General features: G+C 43.6%; 2 protein-coding genes and 1 pseudogene across 20 annotated transcripts in view; 2 read left to right on the plus strand and 1 right to left on the minus strand.

Annotated features, from left to right (window-relative positions):
- Nucleotides 1–15,606, plus strand: part of SEH1L (SEH1 like nucleoporin) — a 38,924-nt gene extending 23,318 nt beyond the window's left edge. Inside the window, exons 5-9 of one of the 4 annotated variants that reach the window (XM_005587251.3) lie at nucleotides 798–896; nucleotides 9,327–9,467; nucleotides 10,603–10,760; nucleotides 12,117–12,267; nucleotides 13,306–15,606. In XM_005587251.3, the coding sequence (XP_005587308.1) occupies nucleotides 798–896; nucleotides 9,327–9,467; nucleotides 10,603–10,760; nucleotides 12,117–12,267; nucleotides 13,306–13,318 (562 nt within the window). In that variant the 3' untranslated portion in view covers nucleotides 13,319–15,606. The remainder of the gene's footprint in view (nucleotides 1–797; nucleotides 897–9,326; nucleotides 9,468–10,602; nucleotides 10,761–12,116; nucleotides 12,268–13,305) is intronic. The other 3 variants (XM_005587249.3, XM_074022963.1, XM_005587250.4) reach the window with 3 other exon arrangements.
- LOC107128089 (succinate dehydrogenase cytochrome b560 subunit, mitochondrial pseudogene) lies at nucleotides 7,888–8,429 on the minus strand (annotated as a pseudogene).
- Nucleotides 15,607–19,753: 4,147 nt separating the features above from the next.
- The window catches only part of CEP192 (centrosomal protein 192), a 142,875-nt gene continuing 136,794 nt past the window's right edge, over nucleotides 19,754–25,834 (plus strand). For 11 of the 16 annotated variants that reach the window (XR_012427353.1, XM_005587252.5, XM_005587254.5 and 8 more), the window contains exons 1-3: nucleotides 19,754–19,836; nucleotides 20,512–20,679; nucleotides 25,050–25,217. Coding sequence is in view for 12 of the 16 variants with exons in the window: in XM_005587252.5 (XP_005587309.3) it covers nucleotides 20,573–20,679; nucleotides 25,050–25,217 (275 nt within the window). In the remaining 4 variants the exon portion in view is untranslated. Of the gene's footprint in view, nucleotides 19,857–20,511; nucleotides 20,680–25,049; nucleotides 25,218–25,834 lie in introns of all 16 variants that reach the window. The other 5 variants (XM_045377757.3, XM_045377758.3, XM_074022955.1 and 2 more) reach the window with 2 other exon arrangements.

Raw genomic sequence — 25,834 nt, forward strand, 5'->3', positions numbered from 1 at the left:
TTCAAAATGAGGTTGACCACAAATGAGTCTGGGGGGGAATGATGTGGAATCATGACTTCTGCAGGGGTAGGCTTTTCCGCTTTTCCTGTGTCTATCTGCTGTTTTTTTTTCTGAAAGAGGCTCTCGCTCTGTTGCTCAGGCTAGAGTGCAGTGACACGATCGTAGCTCACTGCAGCCTCCCACTCCCAGGCTCCAGCGATCCTCCTGCCTCAGCTCCTAAGTAGCTAAGACAAATGGTACACGCCACCGCAACAGGCTAATTAAAAACTTTTTGTTTGTAGAGAGAGGGTCTCATGATGTTGCCCAGGCTCTTCTTGAACTTCTGGCCTCAAATGATCCTCTTGTCTCAGCCTCTCAAAATGCTGGGATCACCGGCGTGAGCCACCCTGCCTGCGTGTTTCTTCTTTTTGTCAAAGCACTTACAATCTTTTTGTCATGAAGTTAGTCACAGTAGGGTTACTTTTTGTTTCATAGTTAATGACCGAAAATTTCAGGAGGAAAAATTACTAAGACCTCTTAAGTATTTTTTAGAAATATTTTGAATGCTTGAAAGCTTTCTTTCAGGCAAAGAGCTCCTTTCTGTCTGAGCCGTAAGAACATGCTAAAATCAGTTCTTAAGGATGGAATCCTCAGCTCCCATGTGTGGCATTCTCAGGTGCACACACTGGCAGTGTGGCCATGTCAGCAGTGTGGCAGAGACCTACATGTCACTAGTAGTGACAGGCTGACTGTAAGCTGGGTGTCTGCTTGCCTCCAGTGTGTTCATTCTCTGACGTGTGTATTTCTTTTGTTTCTAGCTCTCGAGCTCATTCCCCCATGATCGCTGTAGGAAGTGATGACAGTAGCCCCAACGCAATGGCCAAGGTTCAGATTTTTGAATATAATGAAAACACCAGGTCAGTCCTGCTTTGGTTTTAATAATTGTTCAGAATTGCATTTCAGTTTTTTAAAATGTTATTTCTTTATTCATTTACAGAATTATATATCATTTGTCATATGTTTTCTGATTTACTATAATATACCAAGTTCTGTGCTAGGCTGGGATAGTACAGGCATGAGTGATAAAGAGGAGAAGGTAGACCAGCCTGGCCAATACGGTGAAACCCCGTGTCTACTAAAAATACAAAAAATTAGCTGGGTGTGGTGACAGGTGCCTGTAATCCCAGCTACTCAGGAGGCTGAGGCAGGAGAATCACTTGCACCTGGGAGGCAGAAGCTGCAGTGAACTGAGATCGTGCTGTTGCACTCCAGTCTGGGCAACAAGAGCAAAACTCTGCCTCAAAAAAAAAAAAAAAAAAAGAGGGGAAGGTAATTGATCTCCCAGTACTTACCATCTTGCAGTGAAACAATCGTAGTAAAAAACAGTGATGAATTTTATGAAGTGGAAGAATCAGGGTGCTAAAGAGCTTACACCTGGGGAACCTAATCTGGTTTAGGGACTAGGAAGGTTCGCCTAGAAGATGACCGATAGGATGAGTAGAAGTTAGCCAGACAGAGGACAGAAGCACTCCTGGTGGAGAAAACTGCATGTGGTAAGGCCCGTGAGCAACAGAGAGGGAGTATATTTATACTGTCGTTGGAACATACTGGGCAAAAGTGAGTGTGGAGAGAAATAGGCAAGACGTGTGTCTATAAGAAGTAGTGTCTAGTGTTTCAGTTTTATCTTACAGGTAATTTGAATAGGGAATAATGGGATCAGATGGATCTTCCATAGATGTGACAAGTGTGTTGGAGGGAAACATGGTGGGTTCAGGGCTTGGATGCTGTGAAGACAGTCCAGGTGGGGGAGTACGTGGCTTTGGGATAGTAGTAGCAGTGGCGTGGAGGTAAGTGGACAACTTGAGAATAATTGAGAAGTGGAATCAATAGGATCTGGTGATTGATTGGATATGAGAATTGAAGTAGAAGGAAGCAAGTGTTAAAATGTTTATTTCTAAGGTTCTGGCCTAAGAGTTCAGTGTGTAATTTCAATGTGTGTAATTTCTTGAGATAAGGAACTCTGGGAACAAGGCAGATTTGGGTAGAGTGTAGCAGCATGTGAAGGTAAGTTAATTTTGGTCATGCTGAGATACAAGTGTCTGCAAAGCTTTTGAGAGCCAAAAGCACGGTCTCAGAGGCACACTACTCAGTCTTACGGGAGAAGAGAGCACCTGTCACGTGATCAGATGGGTTTCCCAGGTACTAGACAAAATTCTTGGGTCTAATAGTCAGATCTTAGGCAGGGCCAGCATTAGAGAAGGAACTAGTGTTACTCCCGTGGACTCTGCAATTCCAAATGTTACCATCTGAGTTGCCAAGGAGATCTTATACCTTCTGCCTTCCTAGATTTTTGATGTCTGCAGAGAGGCTTGGTCTTCAACAGTGCTGTCCAGCAGAACGTGCTGCTGTGATGGGAAATGGTCTTAGAGATTTTCATGGTTTTTTAAGCTGTGAAAGCTATAAGCCCTATTAATAGCACATTTTATAGAGGCTTCATGAAGTGTTGGGCTTGTTAAGTAAATTTCAACCTCAGCTGAGCAGAATCAATATGTAGACATAAGCCCGAAAGTTAAAAGGTGTATCATTGGCCAGGGGAGGTGACTCATGCCTGTAGTCCCAGCACTTTGGGAGGCCGAGGTGGCTGGGTCGCTTGAGTCTAGGAATTCAAGACCAGCCTGGACAACATGGTGAAACCCTTTTGCTACAAAAAGTACAAAAACTAGCTGTGGGGATGGTGGCGCACGCCTGTAGTTCCAGCTACTTGGGAGGCTGAGGTGGGAGGATCACCTGAGCCTGGGAGGTCGAGGCTGCGGTAGGTCAAAATTGCACCACTTCACTCCAGCAGTGTCAAAAAAAAAATTCTAAAACATAGGAAAAGAAAATGTATTTCGTAAATAAGATTGGAGTAAAAAGATAAATAACTTGCAGTTAGTTCTGAAAGAAAATACAGGGAAATAGAAATTACCTAATTTTTTTTTTTTTTTTTTTTGAGATAGAATCTCAGTCTGTTGCCCAGGCTGGAGTGCAGTGGCACAATCTTGGCTCACTGCAACCTCTGCCTCCTGGGTTCAAGTGATTCTCTGCCTCAGCCTCCCGAGTAGCTGGGACCACAGGCGCCCGCCACCACGCCCAGCTAATTTTTGTATTTTTAGTAGAGATGGGGTTTCACCATGTTGGCCAGGATGGTCTCGATCTCGTGACCTTGTGATCCGCCCACCTCAGCCTTCCAAAGTGCTGGGATTACAGGTGTGAGCCACCGCGCCCGGCCTGCTTATCTTTTTCTAAGTAGTATCACCATTTAGTAGACAGGAGACATTTGCCAAATTAGCCAATGTTCGATATACTTATTTGTATTTGTAAGTGAAAATACTAAAACAGATCTAGCATTGATAGTGATAATAGAAGTGCCATGTGTTTTTATAGGTTACAGGGCATTTTTATATGTATTATGAAGTTTGAATCCTACCCACCACCCTGTAAGTGGGGGAGACAGATTTTCATTAACACTATTTTACAAATGAGGAAACCGAGACCAACAGAGTGAATGGCTGGTCTAAGGTCCAGAGTCAGGACCAGAAACAAAGTATTTTTGTTCATTCCTTTCATACACACTCTCATTGAGGATCTTATCTGGCTCCTCCTGATAGGAGAAGCTTTAGATAACCTTAATTATTTTTATTTTTATTTTTTTTTGAGGCGAAGTTTCGCTCTTGTTGCCCAGGCTGCAGTGCAATGGCACGATCTTGGCTCACCGTAACCTCTGCCGCCCCAGTTCAAGCGATTCTCCTGCCTCAGCCTCCCGAGTAGTTGGGATCACAGGCGTGCGCCACCACACCCAGCTATTTTTGTATTTTTAGTAGAGACGCGGTTTCTCCGTGTTGGTCGGACTGGTCTTGAACTCCCAACCTCAGGTGATCCTCCTGCCTCTGTCTCCCAGAGTGTTGGGATTACAGGCATGAGCCACTGTGCCCGACCACCTTAATTAATTACAATATATAGCTTGCCTCAGGTAAGAAAAAAAATCTCACTTTTTCAACATTTCATAAGCAGCAGGGACTGTATTAAGAGCTGAAGGAGCTCACAGCACCTAGGATATGGACGAGGATGGTGACCTGCTAGAGATGGCAGCACGTACCTGCCTGGCAGGGCAGGAAGTGTCAGGTGGGAGATGGTGATGTTTGAGATTAGTCGAAAGACAGAGGGTGTTCTGCAGGCAGAGAGGAGGCAGGAACAAAGACAAGGGCACGGGGTTGGGCCTGGTGAGGTGGTGGCGGGGGAGGCTAAGGCAGGGGAGAGGCAGGGGAGGGGCAGGGGAGAGGCAGGGGAGGGGCAGGGGAGAGGCAGGGGAGGGGCAGGGGAGGGGCAGGGGAGGGGCAGGGGAGAGGCAGGGGAGGGGCAGGGGAGGCGCAGGCCAGCAGGGCAGGCAGATTTTGGGGAGTGCTGCTTGCCAATCTGGTTTCCATCGTGGCAGCATTTGGACTTTCGCAGGGTCCAGTAGAGTTACCAGGTTGTATTTACCTTTTAGGGAGATGACTTTGGCAGCCGTGTGGACGGGGAGCAGGGACTCAGGGGGGAGCAGGGACTCAGGGGGGAGCAGGGACTCAGGGGTGAGCAGGGACTCGGTGGGGAGCAGGGACTCGGTGGGGAGCAGGGACTCGGGGGGAGCAGGGACTCGGGGGGGAGCAGGGACTCGGGGGAGCAGGGACTCGGTGGGGAGCAGGGACTCGGTGGGGAGCAGGGACTCGGTGGGGAGCAGGGACTCAGGGGGGAGCAGGGACTCGGGGGAGCAGGGACTCGGGGAGGATCAGGGACTCGGTGGGGAGCAGGGACTCGGTGGGGAGCAGGGACTCAGTGGGAGCAGGGACTCGGGGGGGAGCAGGGACTCGGGGGAGCAGGGACTCGGGGGGAAGCAGGGACTCGGGGGGAGCAGGGACTCGGGGGAGCAGGGACTCGGGGGGAAGCAGGGACTCGGGGGGGAGCAGGGACTCGGGGGAGCAGGGACTCGGGGGGAAGCAGGGACTCACGGGGGAGCAGGGACTCGGGGGAGCAGGGACTCAGGGAGGATCAGGGACTCGGGGGAGCAGGGACTCAGGGATGAACGCAGTAGCCCACGGTGGTGTGGAATGTGGACGTGCACTGTCCGTGGGATGAAGAGGGACCAGGGAGACTTGTCTAGGAGGCACCAGCTGTAGGTCACGTGAGTCTTGGTTTCTGACCTGGCCGATGGTGGTACCACTCGTTGAGATGGGGAGTGAATGTGGTCAGCACAGTTTATTTCAGACATACGTTTGAGGTGCTTTTGGAACATCCAGGTTGGAATGTGTAAAGGCGGATGGGTAGAATAGCTGAGATTAGTTGTCTGTTGCTGCACGACGGCATTATCACCCAGTGGCTGAAACAGTACAGATTCGGTATTTCAGTGTCTGTGGGTCGAGAGTCAGGCCAGACTGGGAAAGAGTCCACTGCGGCGCTCACCTGGTTGTTGGCAGCACTTGTATTCCTGCCACAAGACCCTCCCTGTGTCCTCACAGCGTGGCAGCTGCTTCTGCAAGGCCAGAAAGCGGGAGAGTCTTCTCATAAGGCAGGCGTCACAGGCTTGTGCCTTGCAGTCACACAAGTGTTGTCCCGCCACCTTGCCACGTTCCTTCCCCTGGGTAGAAAACAAACCATGGGCCGCACTCACACTCATGGAGAGGAGCCTTTACAAGGGCATGACCACCAGGAGGTGCGGGTCATGGGAACTCTTAGAATCTCTCTGCCACAGTACTGGTGTTACTCCTACTTTATGGAGAACTTCTTGCTGAAGGTCAAGTTACAGCCTGGATTCAAATACGTTTTGGCTGCAGCATGTGTGCTCTTAGCTCCCTCTGTCCTGTTTCTGGCCTTTGGTAGAAGGTCCTGAATTGCAGGGGATAGATTTAGGAATTACTGGTTTATAGGTACTGAAACCATGAGTGTAGAAACTTCAGTGTCTGTGTGAATCATCTGGGGATCTTATTAAAATGCGTATTCTGGCCGGCCGCAGTGGCTCACGCCTGTAATCCCAGCACTTTGGGAGGCCGAGGCAGGTGGATCATGAGGTCAGGAGATTGAAACCTGGCTAACATGGTAAAACCCTGTCTCTACTAAAAAATACAAAAAAAAAAAAAATTAGCCGGGTGTGGTTGCGGGCGCCTGTAGTCCCAGCTACTTGAGAGGCTGAGGCAGGAGAATAGCGTGGACCTGGGAGGTGGAGCTTGCAGTGAGCTGAGATCCGGCCACTGCACTCCAGCCTGGGCGACAGAGTGAGACTCTGTCTCAAAAAAGAAAAAAAAAATGCATGTTCTGCTTGTGTAGGCCCCGGGAAGGGGCTGAGATTCTGGATGTCCCAGAAGTTTCCAGGCGACTGCAGACCACACAGTAGAAGAAGGATGTGGATGAGATTGCTTAGGGTGATTGGATGGGTGAGAAAGGTCAAGGAGAGAACCTTGAGGTGTGTACCAGCTTGGTAGATATTTTAGGAAGAATGTTGGGGTGAGAAGAAGGTCAAGCACAAAACGCTGCAAGCGCCACTATTTTAGAAGAAGGTAGTAGAAAGGTGGGATGGGGAGATCTCTCCACCCAGTCTCCTGCACTCAGGGTTTCGTGCTGCGGTTCTGTCCGGGATATTCAATCTTAGAAGAACCTAGTAGAAAACTCTGATCTACCACTGCCTTCATTATCTCTTATTCTGTGTTTCTACGTAAAGAAATAGAATTGCAAAGATGAAATAGCCTTTGCATAGTTTCCTTTTATTATCACCTAACTCAATTCCTGCTGGGCGCAGTGGCTCACGCCTGTAATCCCAGCACTTTGGGAGGCAGAGGCAGGTGGATCACCTGAGGTCAGGAGTTCGAGACCAGCCTGATCAACAGGGTGAAACCCCGTCTCTACTAAAAATACAAAATTAGCCGGGCGTAGTGGTGCACACGTGTAATCCCAGCTACTCAGGTGGCTGAGGCAGGAGAATCACTTGAACCCAGGAGGCGGAGGTTTCAGTGAGCCGAGATCGCACCATTGCGCTCCAGCACAAGAGCGAAACTCTGTCTCAAAAAAAACGGAAAACCTAAAAAACCTCAATTCCTGTTACCAGCTTTACTTTTTTATTTACACTGAAATACTTAGGCAATGCATTACTCTTTTCCTAAGAAAGGTGTCAGTGGCTAATAAATCAAGACCTTATTCCTTTTTTTTTTTAAATGAGTATTTTAATTCAGTTTCAAAAAATGGTACATGACTTTGATGAGAAAGTATAAAATTAAGAAGCTGTTCTGGAAATCCAAGAAAAAGAAATAACAATATGTTCAGTGATAATTTTCTGGATTTTCTTCTTGCGTCAAAAGCTATATATTTTCTCCTCACAAGCAGCTGCTCCAAGAACTAAGTAGCCCTCTTTATCTCCCTCTAGCTGGGACAGACTAATTCCCCTCCCACCACTTCTCTTCTTTCATTAACACTGCGTAGGTGTTAATGGCCTGGGCTCTCAGCAAAGACCAGAATTGTCCTTTAAGCCAGCAGCCCACAGGCAGTGGCACCCAAAGCCTCACCCCCATCCCCAGGGCAGAAGCCACAGAGCTGGCATTGTTTCCACTGTTTCAGGAAGAAGGAGCCAAGCGCTGACCCTCAGCACAAATCAAAGCCCAGTATGGAGAGAGAATAACTGCTGCTAGGCCGAGAGTAGGCAAGCTGTGGGCAAAAAAGGGGAGTTTTTCCAGCCACCCCATTTTTAGAAACAAGGGGAAAACTAGACCCTTTTCCACGATTATAATCTACAAGGTAGTCTACTGCTCCGCGGGGATCTGAAAGTACAAAAGGATCTAAACAAATAAGGAGAACTTTTCCCAGGCTGGAGATAGGAATGACAAACAGAAAGATGGGTGAATGTAACGTGTAGGAAGATGATGCTGGGAACCTCCGTTCTTCACATGGCTGCCAGCCCCATAGAGGACAACACAGTAAGAACCAGGACAGCCACTCCAGACTGGTATACGTGGGGAATCTTGAGGCCTTTTCCTAGGTCCCACATCAAGTGTCGGATCCCATTCCAGGTGTGATACGTGAGAGGGAAGACGAGTGCAGACTTAGCTGTGTGGATCAGTGCTGGCCCCAGACACAGGGACTTCACGAGTTCCAAATAAGACTCAAAGTTCCCGGGGAGTAACAGGGCCGGCGTGCCAAAAAGAGAGACTCCTGCACTGAAAGCAATACCAGTGCCACGGCGGCAGATGGACATCACCACGGGAAGAGACCAGCTGTAGATAGTGATGTGGGGAGACACAGGACGGTTTGAACCTATATTCTTATTCCAGAACCGCTCTTATCTCTTCTTTTGCCGTGGTTCCCACGGGAACAGCATTTCTGATACAGAGCTGAGGGCCAAAGTGGGCTTGGAGGTAATGACAACCAACACGTCTCAGCAAGAGTGCAGCCATCTCGGGTTTCTTTTTTTTTTTTGCAACAGAGCCTCACTCTGTTGCCCAGGCTGGAGTGCAGTGGTGTAATCTCAGCTCACTGCAATCTCTGCCTCCTGGGCTCAAGCCATCCTCCCACCTCAGCCTCCTAAGCAGCTGGGACTACAGGTGTGCACCACCACGCCCAGCTATTTTTGTGTTTTGTGTAGAGGTGGGGTCTTGCTGTGTTGCCCAGGCTGGTCTTGAACTACTGGGTTGAAGCATTTCTTCCACTTCAGCCTCCCAAAATGCTGGGATTACAGGTGTGAGCCACTGTGGCCAGCCAAGACCTTTTCTAGTTAAATTTTTATTAAACCATTTGAAGCTCAGTGTACATTATCAGAGGAGGAAACATGGGAGGTTGTATTAATTTCCTAGGGCTACCATAACAAATTACCACAAATCAGGTGTCTTAACACAGAATGTATTCCCTCAGTTCTGGAGGCCGGAAGTCTGAAATCGAGGTGTCGTCGGGGCTGTGCTTCCTCTGGAATCCTTCCTGGTCTAGTCCGGCTCCTGCTGGCTCCAGTTCTTTGCCTTGTGGCAGCATGACTCCAATCTCTGCCTCTGTGTTCACATGGCCGCCTCCTCTGTGTCTCTACGTCTCTCCTCTTCTTTTTTAAGGATACTTACTGCACATTGGATTTAGGACCCACCCTAAATCTAGGATGTCATTCTGAGGTCCTTAATTACGTTTTCAAAGACCTTTTTTGAATAAGGTTACGTTCACAGGTTCTGGGGGTCAGGACCACTGTTGAGCCCACTACAGAGGTGAGCGCTACATGACTGTGAGCAGTATGAAAAAGGTGCGATGCAGTGATGTGTGCATCTTTGTACATTTTATTTCTAAAATGTTTAAATTGTTTGTTTTTCCATTAGGAAATATGCAAAAGCTGAAACTCTTATGACAGTCACTGATCCCGTTCATGATATTGCATTCGCTCCAAACTTGGGAAGATCTTTCCATATTCTAGCAATAGCAACCAAAGATGTGAGAATTTTTACATTAAAACCTGTGAGGTGAGTTTTCGAAGCATTTATGAATTTGAAAATACTCTTGCCTCCTGATTACCTTTGTTTGTGGAGGAGAGAGTAGAGGTAACTATGATTTGGTTTATATTTCTGCTCTGGAAGTTTTACTTAAAAATGTAAACTCTGAAATATTTTTTAAAAATGGTCTTTTACAATTGCTTTTAAATTAATGTCATTTTTGAAGAATGGATTATTGAGTGAACATTTTATATATAAATATATGTCTTTTTGGAAAGAGGAATTGAGTAAAGAGTAGATTTATATTCTCTTAATTGTGCTTTATTTAGGCTAATACTAACAATTCTCCGAATATAACTGATATTCTATAAATATTTAATGACAAGTGGCAGTCTATTTAGGGAAAACTAAATTAGTATTGATACAGTCTTGTGAATAACATATTTAACTTTAATTTTGAATTGTGAATTCCAGTTCTTTTCTTACTGTTCTTTCATTCTTTCCTACTTGCTGCCCTGCCCTTTTTTTTTCTTTTTTTTTTTTTGAGGCAAGGTCTCGCTTCATCGCCCAGGCTGGAGGGCAGTGACATGATCTTGGCTCAGTGCAACCTCTACCTGCCAGGTTCAAGCAATTCTTATGCCTCAGCCTCCTGAGTAGCTGGGACTACAGGCGCCCGCCACCACGCCTGGCTAATTTTTTATTTTGTATTTTTAGTAGGGACGGGGTTTCGCCATGTTGGCCAGGCTGATCTTGAACTCCTGTCCTCAAGTGATCTGTCCATCTTGGCCTCCCAAAGTGCTGGGATTACAGGTGTGAGCCACTGCACTTGGCCTTGCCCTGCCTTTTAAAATTAATTATTGTCATCTGTTTTATTCCTCGGCCTTGTGTGGGAGAATAAAATCATCCTGTTTTGTTGTTTCTTTCTTCCATGAAACAGTCACTGAATATCGTTTATGTGCTGGGATCACTCCAGGCCTTGGCGAGTTAAATGGAAATGACATTGGCCCAGCTCAATGGCCAAGGGTGGGGTTTATGCAGATGAGTACATTATTATAAAGTGATGTGGTGGTGAGACCACTTGTACTAATTTAGAATTTTATATGTGTGTGTGTGTGTATTTTAAAACGTTGCTTAGAATGCCTCAGAAAATGTTTTTTATTAACAGGAAAGAACTGACTTCCTCTGGTGGGCCAACAAAGTTTGAAATCCATATAGTGGCTCAGTTTGATAATCATAATTCTCAGGTCTGGCGAGTGAGCTGGAATATAACAGGAACAGTGCTAGCATCTTCAGGAGATGATGGCTGTGTAAGATTGTGGAAAGGTAAGATTTCAGTGGAGGGGTAATTGTTGGTTTATATTTCTGCTCTGGAGTTTTTACTTAAAAATGTAAACTCTGAAATATTTTTTAAAAATGGTCTTTTACGGTTACTTTTAATGTCATATTAATTTATGTTATTTCAAACATCAGTTTACCTAGTTCATAGCAGTTAATCACTGAATTGTTTTTCAAGTTATATGGAACAGAGCAACTTTTAAAACTAAAGTAATTACAACAGAATATGCAGTATCTCCAGTAAAAAGATACCAGTTGTCATATATGTACCTTACTTGACTGCTCTACAGACTCAGGCTAGGACTATGGTCGCTCTTATTTTATCAAATAGATTACTTTAGACAATCAGTCCTTAATAGGAGAAAATCCAGTATCTTCCCTGCTTTGTGCAAACGTTAAGAGCCTTGGGGCCCTGATTGTAAGCTTTTTATAAGTGCCAGGCTGAGTGAGAAGGTCTGGACAGTTGACACTGACTGTGGTCTCTGTAGCGTGGTTCTGCACTGCTTTTTGGATGATTATCTGTTGGGCAGAGATTTCTGTGATTTGTGCACCACCATAATGAATGGTGTCCCATACTTAGCATTCAAAATTATAGCTGTCTTGGTTTATTTACTCTTTAGCAGTTACTGTTTCCCAAAGTGCAGTTTGGGTAAGCTTGAGGGCCTCCCATGTTCGATTTTGGGCTTTGGCAAAACCAGCTCAGACCTTCCTTTCTTCAGTGTAATTTGATTTCAAGGGCTTTGCTGTCCTTTTCTGCCTCTGGGCTTTAGTCAGGACCACCTTGCCATGCTCCCCAGCAGGCTGCCTAACTTGATTTTCTTGGGCTCATTGTCTTCAGAGACCAATTTTGCATTCAAACTAATAAGGCCATTTTGGATAAGCCACTCAATCTCCAAAGGTTTTTTACCTACATCCATTTCAGAAGACATTAGGTACCCATACAACTTATACTTGCATAATTAAGAAGACAATTTCATTACCTTACATATGTAAGTGAAATTCATTATAATGAAGACTTTAATATTATAATGGAGATTTTAATATTAATTTCATAATGTGATAATACGGTAGCTCAGAAAATTGTCTCTGCTATTATCTGTAACATGGGTGGTGAAAGCTTTATACTTTTAAAGTTATTGATACTTTGAAAACTTCTAAAAATTTGTTAAAACTAAGACAATATGTCTTCCATTTAAAAAGTGTCTTTAATGTTTATCCTGAAAGAAATGTAGCCCCTAGCCTCTCCCTCATTTCTTTAATTGTAGTTTAAGGACATGGGTACGGATTTGTGCCCTTAGGCATTGGTATTAATCACGTTAATGTATTTGATTATTTTCCTTTCAGCTAATTATATGGACAATTGGAAGTGTACTGGTATTTTGAAAGGTAATGGGAGCCCAGTCAATGGGAGTTCTCAGCAGGGAAACTCAAATCCTTCCCTAGGTTCAAATATTCCAAGTCTTCAGAATTCATTAAATGGATCTTCTGCTGGCAGGTAGGCTGTTCATGGGAAAACTGGAAATTCTCTTTGTTTTAAATCATTCTGGTAGCTCTACTTAAGGTGGATTATTTCCTGGATTATAAGATGGAGTGGAAATGTTCACATGTGATTATATTAGCATTTAAGAGTTCATTTCGTTACCTCTGTATTTGGCTTACTTGGTCATAACATTTGCAGGTAGGTTATGAGGTCATTACATTATATTCTGAAGCTTTAGTGGTCTATCGGTAGAAATGTTACAGGTTTAAGATTCAACTTCACTTCTGCAACAGTGAGAGGAAGGTTATCTGGTTTAATAGTGAGGGTTTTAGTCCAAATGAACATTAGTGTTTTTCACTGCTTGTAGTGTGGTCTTTGCATTAGGTCAAACTGCAATTTTAAATAAAATACATTTATTAAGGCTTTTTAGAAGAGAGTACATTAAATTATTTGGCTTTTGTGTTTAAAGTTTAATGGAAATAAGAGGAAATAATAAAAACTGAGATTGATTTTTAGAATAGTTAGCGTATGTTACATTCTTGTGTATCATAATAAGGAATATTTGATGTCATCTAAAGAGTCATCCTTTTGTTTTCATGTTCAAATTTTAAATATGTGAATTTGTAAGATAAAATTATTTTAATATGTCTTTGTGAATAATTTGGGATAGAATTCAGGAAACGTCAAAACACAGCCTAATGGACTGTCCTGTTGTTATCCTAAATAAAATAAGAAAATTGTATTTAAAATTTCAGCTATTTTTATATCGTTATGTTTTTATAAAGAAGTCCTGCTTTTGATTTCGAGGTTTTAAGTATGTGCATCAGAACGATTTCAGGTTACCGTGGAAGATACCAGATTATAAAGATTATTTCATGAAACAAATAAGTAGAGTTGATTTTTTAAGGCTGGTTCTTGGTCACTGCCTGTACTGCGTATTTTCTTTTGTAAATAGCTTCTGTTTTTTGATCTGTATTCTTATTGTGCCGATAACCATCTGTGTTAGATCTGTGATGCATTTCCCTTTTCCATTTGTATTATGTCCTTTAACAGAAAGCACAGCTGAGTACAAGCTAACTGGAGTAACTTTGCTGTTTTGCTGCTTGTTGCATGCACACAGGAATGGAAAGCGAGCTCCTTGTCCCCTTCCCCAGCGCCGTTTGACCTCTCCCAAGATACACCAGCAGCCTGCTTACTACTAAACGCAATCCTAAAGGCCTTTAAAAATACAGTGTATATTTTTTTGTACTAGTCAGTTTTTTGACACTATTTGAAACTTTTGAAATATAAATGGAGAGGCTTTCTGTTGAGACATTGTCACCAAAACAATTTTTTGAAATATTCCTGAAACTAATTTGGGTTTAAAGATTAAAAGGGTTGTTACCATTCTTATCTAAGTAGTTGGGAGGAGGGGAAATATCACTTTACTTCATTTGGAAAATATAGACATATTTCTTTTGCTTTCTTAAAACAGCTTAAAATGAACTTTTATAATTTTAATTTGAAGATTGAATAAATATTTTTTATAAAGATTGTTTTGAGTGATTTACTTTTTGTAGAATTGCTTTATACATGACATTCAGTACAACTCTGTCATTTCCTTGTAGTATTTAAAGAATATTAGTAAAGGAGTGAATTAGTAAAGTAGTAATAGTAAAATGAAGGAACTTGACTGTACAGTTGTAGCCAGGTTAAGCATTTGGTATTGTTTCATTTACAATTTGGAAGTAAGATGGAAACACTTTTTTATAAGTTTTTAATTCATAGTCACTAAAGAGATAAATGTTTCTTATATACATTTGTATATTTTTATGGTGTTATTTATTCCATGGCTTAGTTTCCTTCAAATCAAAATTTGGACACACACTATTAAGAGAAGCCATTAAAATTTTACTAAAATTGTGCATGTAAATTAATGTCAGCATTCCATATCTCAAGATTTTCTTAATTTAGTTGGCTGTTTAAATTAGTTCATATCCTGTAAAGCTCTGACCTTGATAACAAAGCTATAAATATTTAAGCTTGCTAAAATGTGTAAGTGTTACGGGTAAGTTACAAAATGGAAGAAGAGTAACAGTAGGGCACGGTCATTCTGTGAGTCCTTTCACTTCTCGAAATTTGGTAGCTATCCTAAGGCTTTTGCAGAAAAATAAGTGTTCAGTGTTTGTAGTTCTTCAAACGCATGTTGCAGTAGCCAGCCATACTGTGTGTGTTCTCAGTATCATGTATGCACTAAAAAATGTGTGCTTGCTGCTGTTGTGAGTGAACCATTGCTTAAGAGAAAAAGCTTATTAGATTTGTAAATGTACAGAATAGCATCAGATGTTTCTGAGAGATTAGAAAGTGTTTTGAATTTATAAAATTAATGTTTTTCTTTGTAACATTTATATTGATTTTTTTTGACATTTTAAGTTTAACAGATTGTATTCCTTTCAAGTTTCTATACTTGCTTAAGCAATCTTGATTTGAGTAAGGGTCTTGATTTGTGCTATTATGTTCTGTTAGTTTTGGCATGAATATACTAAAGCTTTTTTTTTTTTTTTTTTCTAGCATGTGTTTTCTCCTCTTTGGTTCTCTCTGTATTTACTACTTTTCTCTTTTTCTTGTGTTTTTTTTTTTTTTTTTTTTCCCTGTTTTTGTTTTGTTTGGTGTTTTGTTCCTGTCTTCATTGTTTCAGGTATTTCTTTCCCCCTCTGGATTCCCCACGGGCTGGATCGAGATGGTCCAGTTATGCCCAGCTCCTTCCTCCTCCTCCTCCTCCTCTGGTAGAGCACTCTTGCGATGCTGACACTGCCAACCTCCAGTATCCTCACCCTCGCAGACGATATCTCTCTCGGCCTCTTAATCCCTTACCTGAGAATGAAGGGGTTTAAAACACTGATTTAACATTGAAAGGCCTTATTCAAGTGCTTGTAAATGCTTTCATTTCTGGCTGCTTTTTGTTTTTCTTCACTTTCTTTCAGAAGATTTTTCTAACTTAGGGTCTGTCTTGCATGTATTACAACTGGAATACGGTGTTTCGAACCTAAATCTGTTTGTGCGTCTCCATCAAAGGAACGTTGGCTTCACTGGGTGATAACCTTTGATGAAATGAGATATGTCCAAGTAACGTTAACTGTGAAGTTACACACAGTAGCTGACTTCAAAGTGCCTGTTTTGTAAATTTTATTTTGAACTGTTACCATAGTCTTAAGTTGTTTATGCTTTATCAGACTGGCTAATGTGAAAGCATATTCTTACGAAGCTGATTCTGTCTTTGAGACCTTAGAAAATGGATTTCATTTTACAGGCTAATGTTGCAACTGACTAGTATGTAAAATAAATCATTCCTGTGTATAAAGCAGCAAAACCCAATGTGGACTTTTTGGTCTTTTTTTTTTTTTTTTTTTTTTTTAAAGGAAATTGCCTTTCACTACTTGGAATTACTGTTTAAAGCTTTTGTAATTATTATCCAAGTAGGTTATGTAATAAAATATATTGTAAAATACACAAATCTCTTGCCTTATAAAAACAGAATGTATTTTACTTAAGATAGTTGCTAAGGCTTACTCTCCTTTCACTATCTCACAAAAAACCCAAACAAAAATTAGGAGATGTGAGCAAAAATATTACATTTATTTAAAAGGTAGAAAGTCAGTATGTAGACTAACATTTAGAATGCACAGATGTTGACTTTCAACCTAGTCAGTCAACATTAGAATATTTTCTAAAATATTTTAAGATGAGAATGTACTTGATAGAAATTGTGATAAAATGGTTAAAACTAGTAATATGCTTGTTGGTTCAGTTCTGTCAGGAATTGTCAAGGGTTTAACCTCTTATGAGGGCTAGAGAGACAGAGGTGCTCTGAACAGTATTTCATGTGTCTTATGAGGTAATCACATAGGTGACATAATTGTTATAACTATTCTAATTTTCAAAGACACCTTTCCTTGAATACTGTCATATCTCTAGTACTTCTTAATATGCAAAGGATTAAGAGCTATTCATTTTATTTATTTTTTTATTTTTTAAGACAGGGTCTCACACTGTTGCCCAGGCTAGAGTGTAGTGGCATGATCATGGCTTACTGCAGCCTTGAACTCCCGGGCTCAGGCAATCCCCCGACCTCAGTCTCTTGAGTAGCTTGGACCGCAGGTGCACGCCACCATGGCCTGGCTATTTTTTTTTTTAATTTTTCTTTTTCTTTTTTTTTTTTTTTTTTGAGACGGAGTCTCGCTCTGTCGCCCAGGCTGGAGTGCAGTGGCGCGATCTCGGCTCACTGCAAGCTCCGCCTCCCGGGTTCATGCCATTCTCCTGCCTCAGCCTCCTAAGTAGCTGGGACTACAGGCGCCCGCCACTGTGCCCGGCTAATTTTTTGTATTTTTAGTAGAGACGGGGTTTCACCGTGGTCTCGATCTCCTGACCTTGTGATCCGCCCGCCTCGGCCTCCCAAAGTGCTGGGATTACAGGCGTGAGCCACCGCGCCCGGCCTTTTTTTAAATTTTTCGAAGTGAGGGGTCTCACTTTTTGCCCAGGCTGTCTCAAACTCCTAGGCTCAATCCGTCATCCCACCTTGGCCTCCCAAAGTGCTGGGATTATAGGCGTGAGCCACCTCACCTAGCCTATTCATTTTAGTTTAAAGAACATTGGAGTTTTATTGTCTAATCATCAAAGTGTTTTGTCTCTAAGGTTAGCATTTCTATGTAAATATCTCTTTCAGATAATTCTCAAAGGTCTTCCTCTGGTTAATTGACTTGCTAGGCTTGTAGCCTTATGGAGGATCAAACAAGAAATCTTAATGCTGAATCTAACTCAGAATGAGAAGGCATGTCTGAGCTTTCAGTCATAGAGGTACCTGGGGTAAGAATGGGATAACGAAATGGAGACCATTCTCCAATTTAATGTAGTGAATCCTGAGCATCTACCATGTGCAAGATACTGTGCCAAGCACTGGGGTATGTAAAAAAATAGAAAGGTAGTCTGCACACAAACTTACACTCGTGGGAGAAGGCATTTCTAGAATTTACCAAAGGTAATGGGTTCGGCTTTGTAATAATGGTAGAAATTGTATAGTAGGCATAAAAGAGAGAAGTTATTTGAGCTGGCAGAATTTGGAAGGGATGTCTGATTTCAACAGGTAAAAGAGGGTAGGGGTATGTTTACAGAAGAGGATATAAATAACAGTCTGGTTCATTTAGGGAACTAGTGGGACGTTAATCTGGAATCATACCTTGTGGTTACATGGGAGAAGGTTTTGGGTATTGGTGGCTGAGGCATACCACTTTAAGCAGTTGGTAAAAGGGGAGCTGAGAGATGTCTGAACTTAAAACTGGATAGGCCTCACTTCTAATTCCCTGGGAGGCACCCTGGTCATGGGGCCTCTGCAGGCTCTACTCAGCTCTATTCAGCGTCTAAAGAGATTTGGAAATCACCGTGGGAGTTCTGTTCCTCCTCTCCAGTCGGCACGTGAGGTGAGATCCTGAGGTATAAGATAATAGCTAATGTTTGCTGAGTATTTCCATGAGCCAGTACTTCTCTAGATACCTTACAGGAGTAGCTTTAAATCCTCACAGTAAACCTCTGAGGCAAATGCTTTATCCCCTTTTTACAGACAAGGATACCAGCAGGTTAAAGTTACTTGCCCAAGGCTGCACAGTTTGGAAGAGGGAGGTAGAGCCAGGATTCAGATCCAGGCAGCCTGGCGTCAGAGTCCAGGCTGTCTTGCTGCCGAGACTCTGAATCAGAGATCTCTGTCAATAGAGTCCTATCAGGTTGCTGAGTGTTGTGCGGAGTGCTTTGGTGACGTGAGGATATTTATGGAGGAAGGACATTTATTAACAAGGATTTGGTGTGAGTGACAGTCTGGAACATGTAGACATATTTAAGTAGTTAACTGTGTTACCGCTTTGTAGAAAGAGGTTAAGATACTCTGAGAAAGAAATGTGGCTCATTACACTCCAATACACCCTTTCAGCTCTAGGGCTAACGAAGCATTTGGCTTACTTTTTTGGGATTCAGAAAATTTTGAGATTTTCTGCATTCATCTTTGCTCATTGAGTGTGGACAAAGGTAGAATAAAGGTAATTACTCTTTGCAAATACCAAGGCTGCAGGGTTCCAAGAAGAGGTGTAAAGAACTGTGGAGATAATCACTGAGTTTGACAATTAGGAGTCTATTCCTGATAAATGTTAAAGTTTTCAGGACCCAGCTAGACACCATGAAATGCGTCAAAATCAGGTGTAAAAAGTGGAAGCCTGGCTTCCTCTATGGAAAAAAAAGTGGAGACCACTAAGGGAAGGAGCCAAGAATGGTCATTAGGTGATGAAACAGAATCAAGGAAGGGGTGTGGTGTGTGTGTGTGGGGGGTGTACGTGGGTGTGTGTTGTGTATGGATGTGGTGTGTATGCGTGTGTGGGGTTGTATGTGGGTGTGTGTGGCTGTGTGTGGTGTGTTTGATGTGAGTGGTGTGTGTGGCATGTGTGGTGAATGTGTTTGGATAGAGAGGTGCTGCATTTTTGTAGGCAGAGAGAAGGAAAACAATGGCGAGGATATCCAAGAATGACAGCTAAGCCATGTTTGCAGGAGGCAGAAAGCGGTCAAGTAAACAGACGTCTTTCCCCACCGAGCTAACCTCAGGTCTAGGGACTTCTAAACTTTGCATTTTCCCGATTCTCTCCTCCAAAGTGCGCGGGGCATCTTTCAGTAACTTGAATGAAGGGGTTAGCTTTGGGAAAGAGGGACTCTTTTCCTTCTGTGACTATATGGAATGAATTTTGAGATAAGGGACCTTACTGAAAAAGAGTGAGATACATTTTGAGTGAAAGGCGTGGTCTCAGTGAAGCAGTGTAGTAGTTAAGGGCTTGTGCCGAGCAGATGGCGGGGATGGGATTTGTGGCCTAAGAAGGATGGACAAAAGTAGGAAGCTACTTAGGGACAAATTATGCCTCACCTCACTTTTTCCCAATCGAGACAAAGCCTACTGTGTCACAGAGAGGCGACTAGATGTGGCGAACTGTCATGAGACTTGGATCCCGAGGAATTAACTGAAGGTGAAACCCGACGCCTCTCAGGTCTACCAACAGGAAGGTCTGCATCTGCCCACGGAAGGACGAAACCTACCGGGGGGATGTGTTGGCGGGGAATACTTCTTTGCGCATAGAGTGACTGGCGGTGCCCTGGAGCCCCAAACTGAATAAAGTAAGCATTATTTTCAAATTCGCGAAGACCTTGAAGGCGGCGCCAACGGGAGCAGCCCCCGAGTCCCAGCCGGCGCAGAGCTCCAGCTCCTCCTCCTCCTCCTCCCCCGGACGCGCAGGGCGCGCGGCTTCCTCGCTTCAAATCCAGGAACGCGCGGTCCCCACCAATCACTGGGCTTCTTCCCGCCCCATTTCTTCCTGCTGTCCAATCAAAAGCCGGCTCAGTCTCCTCCCCTTGCCTGGTGCTGCGAACAGACGTAAACCAGAGGCGGGCGCGGTACGGCCGTTCGGGGCCGCAGCCGGAGCGGGGGCCGTGCGCACGCGCACTTGCAGCGCCCGGGACACCCCATCGCTCTGTGGACATTCCCGCTTCGCGCTGCCGTCCGCAGTCGGGGACGCGGGCTCGGTGAGAGGGACGCGGGCTCGGTGAGGAGGGCCGCCGGTGCTCGGCCTGGGCGGGAGGCAGACGCATGCCCCTTTGGCCTACGTTTCGGCTGCCGGACCGGCGGGACGGCGACGGTTGGGCCGGGCGGGGGCGCGGGCTGTGGGGCGGCGAGGCCGGCAGGGCGCGAGCGGGTTGCCTGCAGCCCTCCCCGCGCCTCCACGCCTGGCCCGGCCTCCGGCCTCCGAGCCGAGCTCCGCCCGGTTGGGGTTAATTGCACGCCCGTGTGTCGCTGCGCTTTGGCCGGGCGTGATGAGAGACTGTCGGGGGATCGCGTCTGTCTCTCCTCCCTCCTGTCTGGGGCCTCCCACCTCTGGAGGGACCGGCCCTCTCCGTGCTTCCCTCTGAGCGTCTCGCCAAGTGCCTGTGCGGCGGCCGGTGGTGTTTGCTTTCTGTGCATTGTGTTGGGCGGTTCTGTTTCTCTTTTTTGTTTAAAATTCTGACCCAGGAAGTAACTTTGTGAACTTAATGCTGAATGCCCCTGTCTTCCGTGGACTCGCTTGCTTTGGTTTCTGCTAGGTTGCGTTCATTTCTTCCTAATAGTTTACCTGCATTCCTTGCCTATGATTTCATTCTCAACAGAGCGTGAAATGAGACCAATGTTAATACACTCTGCTTGTACTTTGCTGTTAATTTCAGAGTTTGTTTAGTAAAACGTGAGGACCTCTTCAAGGCAGTCGTTTGGAGAACAGCTGTTCATATGACCGTATTCCCATTGGCTGTTAGTATTTTGAGGTCATTCGACTGGCGTTTTTACTGCTCCAAAATCAACTTTTTCTCCAAATTTCAGCTTTCTGGGCAAAACCGGTAAGCCTTGAACAACAATATACCAAATGCCTACCTAGTTTTAAAGTATATCTTAAAGTGCCAAGAGTAAATGATGAGTTTTGGGGAAGTTTGGCTCGGCTTTGGGTTCCACGGCACGTGCTTTTAAATGTGTTTAATCGTATACCTAGACCTACGATTACTGACTATAGTCATATGTACTATGGAATGTAATGTACCTAGGAATGTAATTAGTGAACCCAGATGTGAGATTTGAGGTCACTACTCTAAGGAAATAGCAAGAGAAATTGCAAATATACCTACTCAGTTCAAATATAGAAGAAGAGATAACATATTGTCTTCACTTGAGATGATGGAGGAGGGGTGGGTAATGCAATAATGTGAGAAATTAAAGGAAATTTCCTTCAGGAATGTGTTATGTCCTTGAATGGTTTGCAAGTGTAATCTTTTCTGGAGAAGAGACTAGGTACTAGGTTACGTCTTGAGGAATCTTCCCGTGGGCTTTGTTACCTTTGCACCCTTAGCAAGGGTCTGTTGAAGCACTTACCACTGTCGTAGTTGACAGGGATTGTCAGCTCCCTGAGGGGCGCTGCCTTTTACTTCTTTTTGCATTCTTGGGGCCAAGTAGAGTGTTCCTCATGGTTTGTGTTTCATAATGGTTGTCGCATGAATGATCTTCGCATAATTTCTGAGTTTTCTTTGGATTAGGCCCCTTCTAAATAGGAACAACTGTTGAAGTGTTTTGTATGCATTTTAATAGTTTACATGTCTGTATATGAATGAATAACTTAGTAATTACAAGGCTAGACTTGGGGAGGCTAGTTGGGAGACTTGTGTGATAGTTCAGAATAAAAAGTGATGAGCAACCGGCATTAGGAATATAGAAGTGGGGCTCGGCTCCAGAGGGGTATTTGACATTAGAAGCATTAGAGTTTGGTGAGAGAGCAGGAGGGATCAGAATGGTCCTCGGTGTCCGTCTTGTATTGCCAGTTAATAGGGATGGATTTGGGCGAAGACTGAAGATAACGGCAGGAATGAATGGAGCAAAGGTAACAAGTTTGCTTTTGTATTTTGTATTGCATTGGGGGCTAAGGTAGATGTCAGAGAGCCATTTGGAAGTGTGATTGTTCCCTCAAGTTATCCATGGAATTGGTTCCAGGACCTGCTCCTGCCCCAGGACACTGAAATCCTCTAGATGCTCAAGTTCCTTACATAGATTGGTGTAGTATTTGCATATAACTGATGCATATGCTCCTGTATATTTATTTAAGACAGAGTCTCACTTTGTTGCCCAGGCTGTATTGCAGTGGCTGTTCACATGCGTGATCATAGCTCGCTGCAGCCTCAAACTTTTGGGCTCAAGCTGCCTTCCATGATGGCCTCCTGAGTAGCTGGGACTTCAGACACCACCGGGAGGTGGAATTAGTGCAGAGGAAAGAATACCCTGCAGCCAGACTTGCCTGGGTGGGAATCCTCTGGCCTCATTTGTGCTGTGTGGACTGGAAACATCTCAATTCTCTCAGCCTCATTTCCCTCAATAATAGGAATGATAGCTACCTTACAGATTTGACATGGGGATTAGAAAAATGTATGTGAAATAATTAGCACATTACTTGATAATAGACACTGAGTATCAGCAAACTAGGGGTTACAGATTCTTCCTTACAACTCGTTTTTTCAATTTGTATTTCCACTTCTCTGTCAGGTATTGGGAATATATGGATGAACAAGATAGACATTTCCCCAAGAAGCTGCTCTTCTAAATATATAGGGGTTAAAGTTAAAGTTGAGGTTACCCACTGCCTGAGAATGTTGTCATTCATTAGTTTCACAGATACTTACTGAGTACCTGCTGTGTGCTAAGCATTGTTCTAAGTGTTAAGGAAATAGTGATGGACAGATAGGCAAGGCCCCTGCTCTTAGGGAGAAATTATTTCACTGGAAGAAGACAGATAAATGCAAGAATAAATAGGATAAAACTGGATGGTCAGTCATGATTCCTCTGGAAGCCTGTGATAACGGGAGCATGGATAGGTGTGGTGGCAGTTCAGGGGATAATGAAGAGGAAGGCTTTTTTAAAAGGTGGGAGAAATAGCAGCATGCCCAGCATGGGAGGGCTTGCACAGACAGAAGACTCGATCACGTTAAGAAAGGGGGCCGGTTGGTAGAGTAGTTGTCAGTGCCGTGAGGGGTTGGGATCGAGTGCAGAGTGGAGAGGTGGGCTTCAGACGGGGGCATGGGCACGTCATAAACTGTTGTGGGATAATTTAGGAATCAGACTGAGGGATTGAGGAGGATTTATTATTTAGGTGCACCAGCCCAGTCGGATTAACATCCAAAAAGTCTGAGCCCTGGACAAGTCTGAGCCCTTCAAAGAGTTAAGCTACCTTTTAAGCATTTCGTGGGGCGGGCGGGGGGGATCTGTACAGGGAATGGCGGGGCTGCAATCTTGGCTCACTGCAACCTTTGCCTCGCAGATTCAGTTGATTCTCCTGCCTTAGCCTCCCAAGTAGCTGGGGTAACGGGTGCCCGCCATGACGCCTGGCTAGTTTTTGTATTTTTAGTAGAGACGAGGTTTCACCTCGTCTTTGGCCAGGCTGGTCTTGAACTCCTGACCTCAAGTGATTTGCCTGCCTCAGTCTCCCAAAATGCCGGGATTACAGACATGAGCCATCGCACCTGCCCCATACCCTCTTTAGTGGTCATAAAACTTTTTCTTTTTATATTTTGTAGAGTAGTTAGTCCATACTGTCTAAAATCTGTGCTTTAATCCAATTTGTCGTTGATCCTAGTACACTCCTGTGTTACTGAAGTAGCTCTTTTTTTTTTTTTTTTTTTTTTTTTGAGACGGAGTCTCGCTCTGTCACCCAGGCTGGAGTGCAGTGGCCAGATCTCGGCTCACTGCAAGCTCCGCCTCCCGGGTTCCCGCCATTCTCCTGCCTCAGGCTCCCGAGTAGCTGGGACCACAGGCGCCGCCACCTCGCCCGGCTAATTTTTTGTGTTTTTAGTAGAGACGGGGTTTCGCCGTGTTAGCCAGGATGGTCTCGATCTCCTGACCTTGTGATCCGCCCATCTCGGCCTCCCAAAGTGCTGGGATTACAGGCTTGAGCCACCGCGCCCGGCCTGAAGTAGCTCTTTGAATAGTCTTCCAGGTGTTTAAGTCCTCTCCCTTCCCATACTATAGATTGATTGTGCCAGTCCTTCGTTGGTTGCAGAATACAGTTCAAACTTTCCAATACACCATTTCAGACTTTTAGAATCTGGCTCCATTCTGGCATTCTAGCTTCGTTTCCTGTGTTATTTTGTTTACCTGTTGCCAAAATACATTGGAGTATTTGCTACTGCCAGCATAGACATAGCACCTAGGGTGGGTTTTCGAGTCAGACCTGGGTTTGAATCTTATGAATTACAACCTTGGGAAAATTGAGCTAATTTAGTCTCTCAGTTTGTTTCTTCATCTGTAAAATGGGGTAATACCTATATTGTAAGATTTTCTGTGGATTCAGTGAGTTAAGTTAGTAGATATGCAATAAAATTTAACTCTTTTCCTTTTTGGCTCATGTTTGTCATCCTAAATAAACTCTCTTATCCCATACTCTGCCTTTTAAAAGTTCTTCTCAGTCTTCAAGGCACATTGCCAATATCCTCTCTTTTTTTTAGCTTTTCCTGATTATTTATCTTTTAGTCCTCCTGTCATTATTTCCTTTACTGATTTCCATGCAGTGTGTATATGATACGTACTCTGAAAAATTGTTGAGACTGTCTAACATCTTCAGAGTACCGTGGTCAAGTTCTCTAGTAATAGCGTAGATTTTGTGCTGGTGTTTTCCAGATTTAGTCATTTGTGTACCCCTTTTACCCCTTTTACCTTGTCCATGTGCCAGCTATACTTTAACTGAAAATTTTTCTTTGAATGTGTTCACTTTTTAATTCGCTCTTAACGACACTCTGAGATCCAGGCTAGATTTTTGCTAGTTGTACTTTTTCTGTTCTGTATTAGAATGAGTACGTAACTACCAAACTTTTAAATATGCCCTAAAATCATTTGTATATACCATCAGTGTTCTGCCATCTTTGCTTTCTTTATTAGATAAGTTTGTAGTAATTCTTTTTCCTTGCTACATGAAGCAAAGAGCAAATTAAAATGTGTTGTATTACGTTATTATAATTATAAGAAGATAAGTTTAATGTTTAAGGTTTCTATTCTCATCTATAAAGTAGCAGAGTATTAGATTTATTTTACCTCAGACTATTTGCCTATTTCCCCCTTACTGATGCTACAAAAAGGATTTTTTTCCTAAGATTTATTAGTTTTCTAAGATGATGCTTTTAATCATTTAAAAACATTTTATAGTAATATGTGACCTATTGAAATACTTTTGTTATTGCAGTGAGATGGAAGATTTTCGAGGTATAGCAGAAGAATCATTTCCAAGCTTTCTCACCAATTCATTATTTGGTAACAGTGGGATTTTGGAAAATGTCACTCTTTCTTCAAATCTTGGCTTGCCGGTTGCTGTTTCCACACTTGCTAGGAATAGATCCAGCACTGATAACAGGTAAGATTTGTTTGAGCAGATTTTTTCCAGGTCCATAAAGCCGACAGCATGCTGATACTTATGTTTCTCAGTCAAGCTTGAGCTTTTTGTTTTGCCTATGAGGGAGATGGCCAAATATGTGAAATGAATATGGAAAAGACAGAATTTACTGTCTCTTTCCCCATTGCATTGCCTTTTCAGTGAGTAGGTTTGGGGTTTGAGCACCAATTACCTATTTTGGTGTATTTTTTTTCTTTTGTCTATAGTGTTTTGGATTTTATTAGTTCAGTCATACTAATGGCTAGTAATGTAAAACAAGTTGTGTTAGCGAAGTTCAAAGGAAAATTAATCATAAGGTAATAGGAGTACCTCTTGTCATCAGGGGAGGAGTGCAGAGCTTTGCTGCAAGAAGGGACAGAGATTGAGATTTGGGAAGCTATTAGGACTTGGGTTTTTGTCCTCCCACCCTGTGTCTCTGTATAACTCATTCTCTTCTCTCTCTTTTTGTTTTGCTAATTAAAAAAATTTTTTTGTAGAGATAGGGTCTTGCTGTGTTAGCTAAGCTGTTCTTGAACTCTTGGGCTCAAGTGATCCTCCTGCCTCAGCTTCCCAAAGCGTTGGGATTACAGGTGTGAGCT

Source organism: Macaca fascicularis, chromosome 18, assembly GCF_037993035.2.
Source record: "Macaca fascicularis isolate 582-1 chromosome 18, T2T-MFA8v1.1".
In the NCBI taxonomy this organism is placed as follows: Eukaryota; Metazoa; Chordata; class Mammalia; order Primates; family Cercopithecidae; genus Macaca; species Macaca fascicularis.